This window comes from Mya arenaria, chromosome 5 (assembly GCF_026914265.1).
Source record: "Mya arenaria isolate MELC-2E11 chromosome 5, ASM2691426v1".
In the NCBI taxonomy this organism is placed as follows: domain Eukaryota; kingdom Metazoa; phylum Mollusca; class Bivalvia; order Myida; family Myidae; genus Mya; species Mya arenaria.
The window spans coordinates 54,383,958-54,403,915 of record NC_069126.1 but is presented as its reverse complement, the minus strand read 5'-3'; the positions used below and the strand labels follow the sequence as shown (position 1 = coordinate 54,403,915).

Below are 19,958 nucleotides of genomic sequence, written 5' to 3'. Positions count from 1 at the left end.
AAAAGGCTTACATAACTATCAAATCATTGAAGTCAGTGCAAATGTGTTGTTTATCTCATTGTATGTACCAAACATGGTTTAAAACAACATTTTAGTGACAAACAATGATTCAGATGCCTGTGCACCCACCCAAAGTTTCTTCAATTTCGAAAACTCAATCAGTTAATGCATAAATCTTTTGATAAACCGCTTACTGAATTAGTTATGTTGCTTTTTTCAAAGATATATTCGTATAACGTACTGTAAACGCTGAACTTTTATCCGATTGATGTTGTTTACGGAATGAAAAATCGCAAATACGTTGGTCAAGGTCAATATGGTTATTTTATCTACATAAATGTACATAAAATACGCAACGGTTGCTAAAGAGCGCAACGTTCATATGAATTTATCAAGAGCAAAAACGTTCAATTATTTACATACTCACAATGAGATTTAGAATAACATTGACGATGATTTCATTTCAAAATGGCCGACTCTTACCATTAAACGTCTTAAGATTTTTTTTCTTAACTAGTTAAGACACCTCCGACGTTGTCTTAACTTTTTGCCCGATTTATGAAAAAAAATTCTGAATAGCAGTTAGGAAATAAATGGTCAACTTAGGAAAAAATGCCACACTTAAGTCAACATCTTATCTTACGAGGTTTTATGAATACCGCCCCAGAGATGTAATATCAGTGCATTGAATGCGTATCCTGAATGGTCCTAAGTAATTAGTTTTTTGGCACCAAATCCAAATTTTCAAAGAAGCATGCAAGGCCATGGTGGGTAATGTTTTGTCTTGTTATTTGAGTAAATTGCTATAACTTGTAATGGTTAGGAATAAATTGAATCTTTGTGAAATACGATAAGTAAGATTAGTTGCGGATTTGATCTGCTGCACCATATGTAGATGTAATGATCTTCAATTGAGAAGCATCACTGTTAATGTCAAGCATGTTATTGTAGTAGAGGCTGACCTGTATTCACTTAGCTTTTCTAATTGTGTTTGTACATTTCAATATTAAAAACACATATATTTAAGGCCAGTCTACTGTAGCTTGGATTTAAAAGTTCAGTGACTCTGTTCCGTTGGATTCTGATTTCTTCAGGTTTTTGTTTACCCTTAAGTCCGAATATATTTAACAAATCTTTGCCCCAAAGGACTCTCCTTTAACTTTGATATGGAGTTCGAAATATTACTTTCCAATAGGGCGAAACTACCGCAACAGCTCTTCAGCAGCGAGCAATGTAACACGACGTGACGAGTTAATAACAAAACTGCCTACACTCCAGTTAAATATTTTGCTTCGAAAATGGTCATAATATCTTTCTCCAGAAGAAATCAGAAAATAATAAGAAGCACTGACAAATAAATTGACTACCATTAAAATGACATTCCCCGTTAGATGATAATTAGTATCTTGCATGATATTTTGTGTTAGAAAGGTTCATCCGAACCCTAGCCTAGCATGTTATGCCGAATTAAGGTTTACAAAGTTTTCACATTTCAAATAAAACCATATGACAATGTTTCTAATTTGCTGCAGACGACGGTCTTCAACATGGGAGGCAATTTCGTGATGAAAATAGTAGTTCATTCCCTTTTTTTATCTTTAGCCATGCACGGTAAGGATGTTCAGCGTGGCTAAATATTTTAATCTATTTATCTGGGGGGAGGGGGGGGGGGGGGAAGGAGAAATTGATAGTTTAGACGCCATAGAAGAAAATATCACCAACCAGACACCGTAAGTGGAATCACATGCCTCGAGTTGTGATAATAAAGTTCCATAGTTTATTCAAAGGCATAATGGCCATAGGTCCATGAGCATACATCAATGTTATATATGATAATATATATATAATTAAATGCACTTCTATCAATCGATCGTAGGTCAAAGTATATATATATTCATACACGTATACTTATTAATACTAACAAGGTACGAAACAAAATATGGACATTGACAGTAGACATATAATACAAAATAACCATGGTGAGGAAACAGTGGTTACAAATAACATTTAAATGAGTTATTTTACATCATTATATATATAATAGGGACTCTGAATTCGAAAGTAGTCTTATTTGTTTTTGTAAAGGTTCAACAACTTTGGTTATATTTGGTCTGTTTAAATAAAATTTATGTTTGTAATGTCTTCTTAAATAACTAAATAAAGTACATTCAAACAAGAAATGAAATTCATCTTCTATTTTATGGCAAACTTGACTTTTCCTTTTACATTCAGATATAGGAGTAGGTTTGTGCCATCTACCAGCCTCAATGTCTTACCAGTGTGACGAAAGTCTAGGTGTCGCCAATGCTTTTCTAAATTTAACTATAGTAACAAAAATGGCTGTAACTTACAGTCTGCGAACAATACAAACGTTTCGGCTCTAGATGAATTATTGAATTCAGCAAACCATTTTTGTATATTTTTAGTCACTGTTTCAGTTCAAATATAGATATATATTAAAATCACAAACACTTTAAAATAAACATGCATAATAAAGTCTTAAAGATTGTAATATATCTATAATAACTTTAGCCTATGACTTAAAAAAGCTGGCAATCTTTCTAAATCACTATACGATTTTCTTTAAACAGCTTTAACATATTCAATATCACATTGTAAAATCTTTAACAAATAATAAATCACATTTACAATTCCTATAATTAGTAATGGTATATTACCAAGTTCTCAATACGCAAAAGTTGTTCTGAGATTGGGTTCTTATATCCAGTATTTCTTTACAGAACTTGAAATAAACTTTTTCTAACTTAATACTATCTTGTAGACCCAAAACTCCACAACAATAGTTTAAAACAAGATATATTTATTCATTAAACAAAGATAAATAATGGCATGTTGCTATACCAGGAAATTTTACTATGTCTGAATTAAGCTTGTAAAAAGTCTTCATGGCTTGTCCTGACCAAGTCTCAAACGTTGTGCTAAATAACCCACCAGTGCTAAATACTATTCCTAGATAAGAAAATTTATTCACAATTTCAAACTCAAGCCCTGTATTCAAAAATATTAAATTTCGCCTAATGTTTCAGCTTTTTTAAAAATATATTACCTTTTTTTATTTGCATTTACACTAATTTTTATGTGAAAAACTATATATCTATAAAAGTAATCTGTTAACAAAACAGATAATTTTGTAACTCACTTTTAGATTCTGCTAAAATAGACTGCCCTAAATACGTTTCCTTTTTGTAAAAATAAACTACAGCTACATTGTATTTTAAAAACTAAGATAGTTTTGTCATTTGTGTATACATTTCCGATGTATAATTTACTTAAAGTTGTAGAAAGGCCATGCCAAACCACAATGCAATGAGGTTATATTTAAATAAACAACAATATGACTTTATTCATATAATATATAAACATATAATATATAAAAAAAATATTATTGCATCCACTACATCCATAAAGTTCACATAAATTTCACTCAAAGGGTTTGGCTAATAGCGTGAAAAAGAAATAGGTAGTTTATAATGACGTCACATTCAAATAAAATGGACTTAACCAGCAACAAATGCAATCATTTATTTATTCGATTCAATAGTTTAATGACTTTCTTTTACCGGGGGATGTACATGGAACGGAGTTAGCTGGAGTATATCTTGGCTTCCATTTGAATATATTCATCACTGCATCAATTGAATTTATCCATCTTTTTTAACATTTGGTGAAACAAACTCCGTCTCTTACCGAGGGACAATGGCTAATTTGGATCTATCACCATGATGGCCTACCTAGAGCTTGTATTTAACATTTTAGATTCGATCAAATGGATGGATAAAATAGTTCAATGTTGAATGCATTATCGACACAGTTGATAGAGTAATTTAAATGAGTTATCAAATACAATAAGCACGTTATAAGAAGAATTCACGTTAACACCAGCATATATAAAATTTACAATAACAACAGTTTTTCTTGAAATATCGATATTCATTAAAAGAACTAAAAGACATTTTCCAAACAATTCGTTTAAAGAAAGAAATGAACAAAATTAACGATTTAACATATCTATCAGTTATTAAATATTACTTATTATTAAGAAATGTATTCAAAACAAAGACCCACGGCACACACAGCATTGTATCGATCTACGAAATTCCGTCGAGTTGAAATTTTGGCCAAGGATTGCATCGTTAAAATAAAAGCAAGTCCAAAATATTTCTCACTTGTAGAAGCAGAAAATAGGCTAAGAAATATTTTCCTATATTTTCTATCAAAAAAGTTATTTAGGAATTATAGTCCCTTCTTGCTTGTTTATATTGGTTTTAAACCGTGGCGACACCTGTGAGAACCCCGTTGAAGTCACGTGATTCCTCACCCTCTGAAAATGTCCCATCTTATAAAATTGACATTATAAAATTACCAAACGTTTAAACTTAGGTCTGTAGTTAGCACAAGTATTATATATGCTGGTGATCTTGACCCTCGTATTGTCGATCTAAAAATCAAAAGGTTTATGCAGGTCATGACCTTAACTCATATCCAAGTTTAAAGATCTTAGTTACAAGCGTTATCAGTATTTTGTTCGGACCAGATTTGTGTATTCAATATCACTATGGCCATGACGTTGACCCGCTGAATACAAAATCAAAATAGATCATATTTAGATCATAAAAACTCCCCCACCCACCCATATCATGTTATATAGCAGTAGGCATAAGCATACAATAGTTATCAATCGGACAAGCGTTTTGTGTCAACGTAATTATAACCTTTTACCTACTGACAACAATAGTAGTAGTATGCACGTCATGATTAGCCCTTTTTAAAAGTTTGAGGACCGTAGGACCAAACCTATTCTAGTAATCAATCGGACAATTTGTTTTGGTTCATTGTTATCACGACCATGACCTTTGACCTACTGACATCAAAATGAACAGTGGCCATTTGCTGATCATGACCAATCTCCCAAACAAGTTTGAGGACATGGAGAATCCGACTGACCGACGTATCGAATTGGTCGCGATCACAAAATTACAGGTTATTACAGTGCTGTAAGAAAGACGACCTGTTAAGTAAAAAAAAATTGAAATTTTGTTATTGTTTAATAGTTAAACAATTAAAATATGCACAAAAACTTATTCAATGTTTCGAGATCTATTGTTTTATAAAATGTCCAAACAAATTCCCCCAAATTGTGCTCATATACAAAAATCCAAAAAGAGTGTGCAAAACTCCACCAAAAATCAATTGATAGCCAACGGGTGAAATATATCTTGGATTTTATTTTTCATATTTCTCAACACTTTTTACATTTTACTAATATAATATAACATGCAATATTTCCGTGTGCCACTTTTGATGTTCTTGTCTCAAATAATAAAAAAAATATTTGTAATTGAATCTGCAAACTTACACCGATGCTGTTTAATGTAAGAACTGAATACATATATTTTCATGACAATCATTTACGATCATAAAAGATTCAGAATTGAAGTTGAGATGTACCAACTATAAGACAGATTAATAACCATGCAACGATTTTATTTTAACTGTTTTTTTACTAACATTGATTTCAGACACCGATAATGACATTTTGACATATCATAAGACTGGGTTTAGAATTATTTAATTTGTGTACTCTGATTGATTTCATGTCTTTTTTCAGACCGATTCCACAGGAAAGGCATTTCTCAATAACGACAATTGTTTTGATTGATAACGATTGGTTTTTCGATTTCAGTCTGTAGAGTTTTTTTCCAAAATGGTTGACAATTTATTTTTATAAATTGATTTTTTTTTTAACTGTACTATAGACCGCTTTAGATCGTTGGTGCATCTGTAAATTACTTTGTCGAATAATTACCGTTTTATTGTGTAGAACAAATGTTAAGACATGAAATTGAACTAAAACCTTACATCAAACGGACATGGTTTGAAAATAATTACATAATACATGATAATCAAAAAAGAGCATGGTACAAAATAAATACAACGTTACTAAATGACATGTTGCCACAGATTTGTTAATTTTCTAAATCTTAATCCACTTTAAAAAAATGATCTAAAATAATAGTGACAGTGATTTCGTTTGTATATTTTCTGAATACTTGAACGTTTATGTTGTTCTTACAAACATAAGAAAGTATGGTACGGCTATTGTAAAGGTTTATTGAGATTATCTAATAGATAATACTATGGAAGTTTCTGCAGGTAGATTAAAATCACAGTTTTGTTTTTTTCATATATAAATATATATAAATAGGAGCCTTAATGCTACTAAGAATACACATAAACTCAATTCTAAATTGCTTGCGTAGCACATCGGACACATCGGAACATGACCCATTATCCGAATGCAGTTTGGTAACGGTCGGGTAACGCTCATGTGCCAGGCATTTACGCGCTTAGTATGAATTATACAACGAACAGTACTGATTCTATCACATTAACGTCTTATTTGGGGCTCTTATACACACATACAAGTAGTTTGATATGATTCAACAGAGCTTCGCCCGAGTCTGAGTCCGAATATAATGGAAGTTGAATGTAAGCTAAATGAAGGAACCTGTTTCAGAAATATCCGATATTCATGTTAATGCTGCTAAGAAAGCAGATGCGCTTAAAGTATATAATTTGTCTGTAAATAACTCATTAAAGATTGCAAAAACCAAGGTTTAAATAAGGCCTGAATATTTGCAAGCAGAATGCTTTAAAACGTCGGTATTTATTTCATATATTTTGAAAATGTAATACACATGAATACACATTGTAAAAATGATCATTTTTAAATAGCATTCGTACAATTTGATTTCGAGATAAATCAGACATTTTGGTACATCGTGACGTTGATTCAAAAAGGCCCACAAACAATTAATATAGTTGATTTTAACGTCAGGCTGGAAATAAAGTTTAAAGTTTCAAAGTTATTGTATTAAAAAAGAAACATTCTCGCATAGCCTTGAAATGGGGTTTATACAAATTTAAAGTAACTTTAAAAATTATCGTTCTTTTAAATACCTATAAATGGCTCCGTAAGTGGTGACCGTACTCATTGCACTATGCGTTTTCGCTTTTAATCTTGTTTTCATACATCTTAAGATTAGATAACATATTGCTAAAATGTATGTTCTTTTGTTTTTTTCTATAGGTGCTGATGGTTCCGTTACCATAAGTTCATCAGCAGCGGCTGTTCCGGAGGGGTCATCACTGACATTAACATGCACGTATACTGGAAATGATCAGCTATTTGTAATAAAATGGACAAACAATGGAAACAATTTGGAACATAAATATGATATAATTATCAGCCAACCTGAACCATGTTCAATATTTGGAAAACCTGGTCTCAACGAAACTCTCTTCACCTACACCTGTCTCACGCTGACCTTTTTGAATGTGACACGGGATTATCAGAACGACAACTTTACGTGTCAAGCAAATTTAAATTTAAACAGTGGTAATAGTGTTATCGTCAGTGTGTCAGGTAAGTGTTTTCAACACCGTAATGATCAGTGTATTATTGTCAATGTAAAGTCAAACAACGGTTATATAGTAAGATAAAATAGGTTGACCACTTAAAACATGGTGACAGTCACATAGTAAGGTCGCCATGAATTTTGAGCTGTAGTAGATAATAAGGTTTCAATTATGATGATTACATACGATTTTATTCGTTACATGTTTTCAACAAGTTATTAGATTGAGAAATGGTTTTGGATATAAAAATATCACATACCTATCGATTATATAGTTCCATTAATGCAGTTCGAGGGGTGAAAGCGAAAAGTTTCTATCTTCTTCATTATTTAATGTCACTTAGAACCTTTTCACATTCACCCCTCGAGTTGCTATACCGAAAAACATTCGTCTGGCACACAAATGAAAAAGGCTCTTTAAACAGGAGTGTGGTACCACAAACTGACAGGATTATTTCAATCCCACTCCCCATGTATATATAAATTATCTTTTTGCTTGTACTGCTGTACTTACTTTTGTTCAAAATGAAGGATCATTTCAATTATATATCCTACAGAAACATACGATGCGTGTTAAGTGCCAAGTATCTACTGTTGCATAATTAGTTTTGGTTAGTAGTCCTCATACTTAAATGACCAATAAATGCGTGTATTTTCATTTCGAATTTAAATTGAGAAGTACAAACACGTGCTTTGACATAGTAACTTTTCGGACCTTATGATTTGCCAACGTTGATATGTATGTTCTTTAATTGCAAGCAAGTATTATATCACGCCTTTCATACACACGTTCATTTTCATTGCACTACAATACTTTCTTCATTTTGAACATTTTGCAACAACATATCTTGTTTTGCAACTTGCAGATCTACATCGACATGAATAATAGAAGTTATCGCAAACAACTGAATATGTGACAAATTTACATCTCCGGAGATGTTTTTTGCGTTGAGTAACTGTTTGGACATCGTTTTTCTTTCATAGCTTAAACATCTTTCGTTAGAAAGATAGATTTATTTCTGTATAAATTCTATAAAACATGGTAACGTTATAATACATGATTAAAACATCAAGCATAACTAAATTAGTCCATGTCAACTACATTTTACACAAAGAATACCACAAAACGGAATAATAAATCCCTTATTTCAATTGCGGTCAGTGTGGTAAAAACAAAGCTTGACATATTAGACTCTTTTAGATTATAAAATATATCACAGTTTTAAGGTAAATCAGTTTGTTAAATGGCAATGAATTAAAATATATAATTTCACAAGCTAAATGACATACTGAAAACAAATAGTCACAGAATTGTAATGTTAAGGAGTCAAAATTTACAGTGAACCATGAACATAAAAACTTATATCACAGAAATTGTGTTACAAATTTATCGCGATTAAAGAACTAAAATAATAATAACTGGAAACCGAATTAAAACAATAAAATAAAATAAGAATAGCCTTAGTCTAACAAGTACGCTTTAACTTTGGACTTAATATTTAAGGACTTCAAATCCCTTATACATTGTGGTAATTTATTCCTTATATATAATTGTCGAAGACCCCGTATTTGCTGCACAGCAACTTACCATTATAATGTCCAAGACAAAATTTATATGTGGGCTGAGAGATGGCTTGTTACATTCAATCCTGCAAAAACAGAATCGCTACTTTTAACTAGAAAGTCTAATAGGCATGTGCACCCCTCAATATTCATGAATAATACTGAAATATCTGAAGTTACAACTCATTAAAACTTGGGCGTCACACTTTCTAGCTCCTGCTCCTGGCACGATCATATTAAATCCGTCAAACAGAAGGCTTGGCAGCGAATTCACTTCATGCGATCATTCAAATACGTCATCGTAAATCGCTTGAGGTTCTGTATTTCACATTCATTAGGCCTTTGTTGGAATATGCCGACGTTGTCTGGAATAACTTGACACAAGCTGACGAGGATGACTTAGAAAAAGTTCAACATGAGGGGGCCAGAAAAATATCTGGTGCAACTCGTTTAGTATCTTTGTCAAATCTTTATGTTGAAACTGGAATCGAGCCACACAAAGAAAGGCGTAGTAAACATAAACTTATCCTATTTTACAAGATGTTTTACTCTCTTGCACCAGCATATCTAATTACCCTGATTCCAACAAGAGTTGGCGATACTACTTCGTATAACCATCGAAATGCAGCTAACCTTCGAAACATTTCATGCAAATCACAGTTGTTGACGAGTTCATTTCTGCCATCAACTATATCCGCATGAATCGCACTCCCGGAAGAAATTCGTTCATCGCCACCCGTGCCCTCTTTCAAATACAAACTCAATAAGAACATTATTCAAGGTCCTGACGTCTACTACCTAGGTAACCGCAAATCTTGTGTCAATCACGCGAGGATGCGTATGCACTGTAGCCACCTTAATGAGCATCTATTCTCAAAAAATATTGTCAACAGTCCTAATTGGCAATGCGGTGAAATTGAGGACACATTCCACTTTTTCTTCACCTGTCCATTATAAAACGTCCAACAAATCATCTCATTGGTCAGTTATCCACCATTTGTCTCTTCCACTATTACTCTTTGGGTCGAAGGAAGCTTCATATCAAACGAACAAACTTATCTTTGACCACGTCCAGAACTTTTTGAGTACAAATTCCAACAAACCTTATCCCGATCAAGATCTGACCAGTCCCTGTACCACCTTCCTTATAACACCTTCCTTTTCTTTAACCTTTATCCTTTCTTCTTTCTAACTGATTGATTACAAACTAAAACAACTTGTATTTTAAATAGAATAGTTTGCACCATACGACTATATTTATTCGAGTCACTGCAACTTGCGCATATGCCTAGCAGCGTGAATGACTTACAGAAGAGAGACATAGTATAAGCCTCAGGGCGTTCTTCTCAATTCTGTGTACACTATTGCTTGGTGCATAATTTACATATTTTTTTGTTTTCAATGCAGTACGTATTAGGTCTTTGCTAATTTTGATCAAATTTATGGAACTAAACTAATTGTAAATATTATATTGAAATAAATATTGTTTAAACTAAATCATACCGCAATGAGCAACCACGAAAGGCAAAGGACTTCTTACCAAAACTCTTGACACTAGGGTAGGAAAAGCGACCATTACCGACAAATGTACTTGTATCATTATGACAAGTTGAAGCGGTCACTCTAAACCTAGTGCTATAATTGTGAGCAGTACTAGCAGGGATAAAATGTTCCATCATATAGGAAGGAGCTGTTTTAGAAGATACATTAAAAACATGACATAGACTGTGAAAGTCAACACTTCTTGCCAAATTAACTTCTGGTAAATCTCACCAGACGTAATTGAACTATTACGTTTCCGGCAGGTACGTTGAGACTGCTTCTAAGTTCATAATAATCACTATCTTTACTACTGTCATAGAATTATTAGAAGAAATGATTGGTACACAATTCAATTGACTTTATTGTCGCAAAATAGCTAATACAAAGTGGACGCCAACTTTTCAGCACTAAGGTGTATAGGCCAAAAACAAGTAAATTTCCGGTGACATGTCAGAAATAATAGGGTTACACGTACTAATAGTTTAATACATTATTCCTGTCATCGTTTAACACCTGGCGCCGTTGTTGCCTCCCATATCGACGTTTGTTTTTCTTCTGCCTGCATTGCTACATATTCCATCGACATGTGTATATGCCTGTCAGACTATAACCCTGCCATCAATATTATTTACCTCTGGTTCAAAGCCATTTTTTACACTTGTCATCGCCTAATTTGTCTACTTGCAGTTTTATTTTCATTGATGCAACCGTTATTATTTTTTCAAGTGCTGATTTTTCATTCTGTTTACACCCCTACAGTCGCCGTTCATTCCATCTTTGTCGTCGTAATTAGCTCTCCCATCGGCGTTGTTTGTCTCCCGTCGCCGTTGTAACCAATCATGTCGTCATACCTACACCTCTCTTTCAAATAATACGTTTTTCATCGCCGATATAAGTGTTTTTATGCATCCGATTCGTTTCGTATATTTAAAGTTAATAAGTTATTAAAGGCAAAATAAAAACCAAAGCAATTGTTTGAACGGAACATGTCATTAAATAGACAAATGACTAATCAAAATACATAAAACGGATGTAAGTTTTATGCAATACAAACAATTGTGTTGAAGCTTAGATTGGTGTAAAAAGCGCCAAAGTAATTATTATCATTATTTATATTGTTATTATAAATTATAAACAATTATTAAGACTATATTTTAGTGTTTATACTTTGAATGTGTTCTAAGGCCCGAATGATAATTCTTTGAAGCTATAGTACAAGGAACCTTTAAGTGATGGTTGCTTTTGAAGCATATTGAAGTTGTGCGTACGTGTGTTTAACTACTTTATTTATGTCATGAGGCAGTGAATAATTCATACGAAAGAAAGTTTATGTTTATACAATTGGAAATATCTCCTGTCATATGTCTTAGTATTCATAATAGTAATGGTGACAAGTTAACCCCTTTTGATGTTATGGTCAACAAATCAAAGATCAAGGTCAAAGCTACCTTTATTTGATGAACCCTGTTGACTGTGGGGTTCAGCTGGACAAAGGTTAGAGTCATCATGACTTTAACTAGAAAAACAGTTTGCGATCATTGTTTTGTCAATAATTTATTGTGGAGTCATAACACAGTGTATGCACGTTGACCACGGTAAAAAAATGATCTCTTTTGATTTTGGGTTAATAAGTGGTAGAATAACATCATGTTGGTGACCTTTATTATGTAAATGAATTTGATCAGTTACTTTATAAACTTACTGTTGAGTCTTCAAACTATTGAGTACATTGGTTATTGTATTGTCAGTTATTGAACTCCTTCGATTTCAAGGTTAAAGGTCAAGAAGATTGTTATCTTAAAAAGTGAAAAGTTTTCCTCTTTATGAATATAGTACACTTGATACTATGGTCTTGAAACGTGGTCATGATACTATGACCAGTATAATAATGACCCTACTGACTCTATGTCATGATTAAGCGGGCTAAATGAATCCATCAAGTTCGATAGATACTTCCTATTCTTTCAGAAAGGGCGAGCATAACATTTGAGCATGCTCATTAAACGAATAATATACGCGTACACAAAACTATTCATTTCATAATATATGTAAACGAAACACTAAACGTTATTGTTACACTGTATGTACTCTTTACAATATAATTAAATAACATGGCCTTTCATGTACCACATAATGTTTAATCTCATTACAATATCACATCGAAATTAATAATACAATAATATAGCCAGACTTGAAACTTATGCCGTCTTTGATGAGTGTCCGTCTGTAAAAGTATTCTTATAAGCAGAATCTACCGGTCAGCACTCAATGTATGCATTATTTCTAAAATCATTTCGACCCCCCCCCCCCAAATGTCTAAAAGAGTATCCTATCGCACAGTACAATTCGTTTCATTTGCTTAAGAAAAAATACCCTTTTCATAGACTAAAGTGCACTTACTGCAAGTGCGAATGTATATATAAATAGTGTTAAAGATTCTATTAAAATCGAGAAGAGTAGCGCATACAGCAAACACTTGAGAATGCCGACAGTAATATTTTCAAGAGTTGTACATTTACGTTCTCGGATAAACTGCGAGCATGGCAATCCGGATTTCTTTTTCGTATTGTGTATAGCAAGTGCTTTCCATGCATAATGAATATGTTTGGAAATGATTCATTGCTGGGAACGGTCAAGCACATGTTGATGATCAAAAATACTCAGAAGATCGTATAACTGCAACATGCGGTACACATCTGGTACCTTTTGTAGCCTATCAATTTCAGTACAACCGTCTTATATTTGTGTCGCTGTGAATCAAACAGTGGAATCTGATGTCGTCACCAGTTGACACTTTAACTCTGAAGATGAATTATTGAATCTACGTTTGTGTTCATAAAACATTACATTTGTACATCATTTAATTGTCATGTTATTTTTCTAACATGGTCATAAAATGATATACTTGCACATGTTTAATTTTACTCTTTTACATATCTTTCAACTGCTAAAAATTCACTTTTTAAAGCTTGCCTATCTGGTTTGTCACTGCTTCAATCAAACAGACGGTACAGCTATTGAAACTTCCGAACTGGTGTGCTTGCCCAAACACCGAACAAACAATGCTTGTCCTTGAACAAACAACACTCATGTTGGTAATTTGAAACAGTACCAATACTGGTGTATCAAAGCTTTTAGTCTGCATACGGTTAGATTTTGCATTGACCCGCATAACTATATTTATAAGCACCTTTTATGTTATTCTTTGAATGTTTATTATTTAAAATATATTATGACAATTATTTCAGCCATTGAAAGTGTTTTATTTATAGTGTAAGATAACAATCTGTATCGTTTGAATTTACCTTGAAATGTTCTCCTTCATCTTATTTTAGTTTCAGAATCCATTGCTTATTTAAATTTGTATCTTTTTATGCTTTATGTAAATATATGTTATACTCATACCAAGCTACATAAAGGTAAACAGCAATGTAAAGCCGATTTTCTAATGCGTTACATTGTGCTTGGGCTTATCAGGTGGTCAGCCTTGTTTGCCTTGAAAACCTCGTTCTGATAAGTGAATGCAAGGTATGCATTCAGTTTTAAAGAGGACTATAAGGCGAAGAAACATACATGTTTATATCTATTTTGTGGCATCTGGTGTCATTTTGTCGTTATGAAGTGAATTGTATTGCCGTTAAAACCCCATCATTACATTACAACACCCATTAAATTGCGTTGAAAGGATTTTCGGCGGTTGGAGTAGATATCAAACAATAGAAAATGCAACATTATTATGTAAGAACTACATTAAAGCATATAATTTCACAGAACTTCCGATCGTCGTTTTCCTGCGTTGAGGACAAATATTTGGTCAGTAAATAAATGTAGAAACTACATTTAGATGATCGAACATCGTCTATTATGAGGATGAGAATATAATTCTGCTTTACCCAGTTTTATTGCTCGGTAAATGTTATTTAATATAAATGTAGGCATCTTTGTAGAAACAGTGTAGCTATAAATGTTTACATTGTTTTCATGTTTCATCCGAGATTCTTTGTTTGACGTATGCATAACAGACTGTCGTAGCTTACAGGGCAGAATTGAAAGTCAAATGTCAAAATCTATGCCAAGATTACACAAGATCGAAACATGTATTCAAATAAACTAAAGCATCTTATTAGAAAATATACGCCCAAAAGGCAGTACATATTAAAGTTTTAGAATGAATAGAATACCCTGTTGCTGTATAGCAAGCCAATCATAGCATTTGAAGCATTAGCAATGCGATCGAACAAAAAGTTTGACATTGGGACCATCGTTATTTTGTTCTTAGCCCATAAAAGAAGTGTTACCCGCGCCCCGTCTCTTAGCATTGATAAGGAAGGTTACGGGTTCAGATTCGTACTTTATTTAGACTCCAAAGGTTTGAATAAATCCTGGCAGTGGAATAAGATATAAACAAAGTTATCTTTGAGAAGATGTCACCTAAAAAACCGAAAGTTATATGTAAAAATAAGAGCGGGAAATATGCAAAAAATGTTAGTGTCTATTGATAAAAATGAATTAGTTGAAAAACCAGTTCTTGTACACACATACTAATCACCCATTTGGACAGTGGACAGCACAATACATGTACAACACAACTGACCACTCAGTCACACTTGAGTTCACATGTTAAATAAACCTGTTTTTTTTCCTTAAGGGATTAGCTTATTAAAATATGATTCTATGAAACCTGGGTAACAGAAATATATCATAATATATAATAAAGAAATACATCATAAAAATAAGGGTGCTTTAGGGTCACGCTAGGTAATGATATCAGAACATACACAGCGAATTATTGTAGATGAGACACGGACGGTCGGAAATAGGAAAGACGGAGTCAATTTGGTTTGGATCCACGTGTAACCTAATGTCTATCTTTAACCTCAATGTTACATGTAATGGTACCATGATAGAATCCACCTCTTCTTTCAAATACCTTCGGGCTACCTTGGATCAGAATTTGTCTTATAGTGTATCTTGCCTGCAAGTATCACTCAAATTGTTCATTTAGCAAATTTTAAGGTTGCTGTTAAGCGTCACATGCTTGATAATTAAGTATTATAATAAGTTTATTTTTTTTTTAAATGTATGTAGTTTAAATTGTATTCAAAATAATATTTTACAAGTTAATCGATGGAGGATTTAAAATAGTGGTTTTGTTTTAAAACCATTTCCGTAAGTGCAGAATTGTAGTTAATCTTATTATATAACTCTTATGTTTTCTTGATTTTGTTTTTTGAATTTTATTAAATGTGCATAATTTAAATTGTGATATTCTTCTAAACGCTATGATATGCTTTGGATGTACGATATGTTATACTTGTGATAAAATACAAACAATCTACTTACTGTGAAACTAATTTAAAGCGGTATGATTATATACATGTGTGTACTTAATTATATTTACTTCAGTCAAGAAATTCTCTCTATGTCATGCCACTGACATTGAGGACATCAATGACATTAAGTGTTCTCTTTGACCCATTTTTTAGTTATCCTTGAAGCTGTGCAGGGCATGGACCAGTCATATTTGCATGTATGTTTATATTTTCTATCTATCCATTCATCCCAACCCATCCCAGCCCATCCCAGCCCATCCATCCATCCATCCATCCGTCCATCCATCCATCATTTCTTGAATTTCTTGAACAAAACTTTAGAAAGAATATAATTATTTTACCTTTCTTTCGGAGCCTTTATGTTCTTAGTCTACACTTATCTTATAAATATAGAGATATAATTATAGAGATAAAAATATATTCTGCTTAAATTATAACGCCAGGATACAAAGTACTCAGGGGACATTGCCGAACTAGTAATGTGTCGTATTCGGGCAGCAACACAGCTAATTTATTCTTATTGCTTCGACGTCAGTTTGCTCAACATAGAGCGCATTGATACAACAAATGGGTTAAAACGGACATGATAAGAAATAGTTCTTCGGAGTTTGACGTCTTAAGATTAAATGAGCAGTTTATCTGAAAACTATTCATGCTTGGACTTATTGGTATACTGTACATAAATATATTACAGTATCAATAAATAGAAGAGGGCCGTTATTGATGTTGGCCAAAGTCCAGGCCCAATCACCTTGCATGATTGATTCTACAATGTGTTTTTGAAATATCGACCGACTTTGCATTGATAGCCTCATTGTGATATATGTTCTTTTGCGATAAAGTAATACTAATTAATTCCGGGCATATCACTCATCAGAAAAAAATCAGAGGTATACCATCAGTACTTGGATTTATTTTTGTGTAAGGTTTTAAAAATAAAAAGGAACTATACATATGTTGTTGTTTTTTAATATGAGATGAGTGATTTAAAGTGCCCAAAATAAAGCAATATCGACAATTATTAGTATTTACATACTATGGTATAGTGGCAAAATTTATAAAGTGTTTCCCAATGGTTAGCCATGTTAAATATTGGATAACCAGTAGAAAAATAAGAACATGTTGTAAAAGTATATGAATATGAAAGTTCATTTTCACAATAATGTATATATATATATTGTATATATGTGTGTGTGTGTGTGTGTGTGTGTGTGTGTGTGTGTGTGTGTGTGTGTGTGTGTGTGTGATGATCGGTGTAATTTAGTTAAAATACATTTCAAACAGAAAGATTCATGAACAATACCACGAACACTCAAATCACACGCCCAGTAACCGAAAGATCATCTTTTAACTGTAATTGTTAGGCACTGTTGAATGTTAATATGTTTGAAATGACTACATAGAAGTGTTTTCCATTGTGCAGATTTTGCAAAATTAACCGGCAATGCAAAAAAATTCATTTTTCGATATAGAATTTCTTGCTATTAAAATGTAGCCAAACGACCCACAGGTTCAGAAATTTGTCATCCAGGAAATAGTAAAAGAATAGTTTTGGGTACCAGTAGCATAACAATGACCAGTTTAAGTAGCAGCAACAGTACCAGTCGCATGAGCAGAAGCAGCAGAAGCATTACAACTGATCGAATAGAAATTGTTTAATCTATATTCTCATTTAGGTTTTGAATTGCCACAAGCCAATTGCAAATACTAAGTTACAGCCAATGCGGACTGAAATTAAATGCTGGATTTAAACAAACCCTAACTTTCACTTGCAAATACATGTGTTCAAACACAGTACATATAAAATCGATTTCATCGCAGAACATGATACAAGCATAACAAAAGCTAATTGAAAAGACTAATATAAAGGCAATGCGACATGAGATTGAATGCGTCAATGATTTAAACATAATATATCATAAATTGCACGTGCATAACCATGTATGCACAACTAACAATAAATTAATGCAATACACCGTACAATCATAAATCATGTATAAAGTAACGAGTCTTACTGTACAGATACCAAGGTTATTGACATAGATTGTTTTGTTCAGACTCGACATGTTATTAGTACTAATTACTAAACGTGCATAGTTAAAAACGGCCAAACTTTAATGTGTATCGTGCTCAAATCAAAAACATAAATAAAACAGCATCTGCAAATCACCAAAATGGTACATAATCTTAAGGCGTCCTTTACAAATATGAGTTTTAATAAGATTGTGTTTCTATTTCATTCAAATAAACACATTAATTATAATTATAAAGTTAAACACATTTTCAAAATGAGTCTGGAAAGGTAAAGTTATTCCTTCATGCAAATAAAATGCAAACATGAAAACAACCTTTAAAACCGAAATTGTACAAGCAACCCTTAAAACCAACGACATATCTCTGTGTATGTACTTTTGCTGCTTTATGGTATATAAGACTAAGTCGATTCCAGGCATGTAAATAAGATATGTTCTGATTTCCGCCATCAGCTGCGTCTGTTTAAAATTGGACAATGAATAACACATAAAGCGGTTTTATTTCCAACTTCTTACATTCCGATAATAATGTATGAAGTCTAGTGGGAATGGACATAATTTGTTTAGCAACAATTCTAAGAGCCGTGTTTATACGATAACTTCTGTGTTATTTATCAAATGTCAAATATGTATGTACCTATAAGCACTAACTATTCAAAATATGTCAGACAATTTCGGAGCGTAACTATCACAATAATACAACACAAAGTTTAGGAATAAACTGGATAATACAAGTACATTTACACTCATTCCTTAAATGAACAACCTTTCGGCAATTGCATATATCATCTGATAAACGCAACATCTTCGAATATGTTCGGATCGCGAATCATCGCATACCAGTACACATGGAATTCGTTTAGCTTGCTTCTATTTGTATTGTTTCAGCAGGTCCCGTAAATTTAAATCAACATTGTAGAAAGTGTTAACATATGATATGTTAAATGCTTTGTTGCCATTAGTGTTTCAATTTTATGAATAAAAGTGATTTCAAGTGGTTGATCTTATCCCGCGTTATTGTGACGTCATTTAATAAACTGTTTCCGGTTACGGTCGGGTCTTTCTATTTACAGAATTGATGTGAAAGGTTTACTGTTAGGTTGTCATAAATGAAACGTAGTATTTTTTTCAAGAATTCTTGAATGAAATGATAACTTATTGGTGTAAATGTAAGTGATGACTTGCAGGATTGATGTCATTATCGGGGATATTAATGCAATTGGACTAGTCCAATCACGCGTGGAGTGCATAAGATTCCATACACTTTAACCTATCCAACTGCGTTCATACCCCGATAATGACATCAATCCAAAAATATATATCTATTTGGTCTTACGAGATGTTCTGACATACTTCGATCACCACCTGATGATATGAACAGTTTTGAAAGGCCATGGAAATATAAATAACCTCGGTGAGAAAACATAGTTTCTGGACAGAAAGTTACATAGGAATGCTTAATACATGTAAAGGTCATCCTGAAATTAATTTGTTTGCGGATTTTGTTCTAGCATAGAAGCCTTTGTAATTCAACTTCTACTTCGAAGTAACGTTATTATTAATAATAAAATCCCAGCCGTTTCATTTCCATTCACAGTTATCATATCGCCTGATGATTGAAAATGAAATCTGTGTGACTTTAATTATTTATGGCTATATATTAAACGAGGGAGGTCCGGAAAGTTTTGAGACTGTGTCTATATTTAAAACATTTTTAAAATTAATCAATAAACACTATATAGCTGTGTTTATAGACTATTCACGAGTTTCCTTAAGAAAACTAAAAGTATATAATCAAATACTAAGGAAGGAAATGGTTGTCAAGACAACACATGTAGCGCTTCACGGAGCACTTTAAAATTGACGTTTTCGGAAAATTATTCACAATTCATATATACAAGTCCGTCTGAATAATAAACGCCAAAACGTCAAGTTAAAACATATGACGACAGAATAACGTCATCTGCTTCACTGCGCAAATTATTGACGTCATCTAACTGTAAACAAGTTTGTAACGGTCAACCGAAGAAGACATACATTTAGAAGAC

At 32.8% G+C, this 19,958-nt stretch overlaps 1 protein-coding gene across 1 annotated transcript in view; it reads left to right on the top strand.

Annotated features, from left to right (window-relative positions):
• Positions 1 to 19,958, top strand: part of LOC128235798 (nephrin-like) — a 64,504-nt gene that overhangs the window by 16,948 nt on the left and 27,598 nt on the right. The window contains exon 3 of the mRNA XM_052950593.1: positions 7,112 to 7,447. Within this exon, the coding sequence (XP_052806553.1) occupies positions 7,112 to 7,447 (336 nt within the window). The remainder of the gene's footprint in view (positions 1 to 7,111; positions 7,448 to 19,958) is intronic.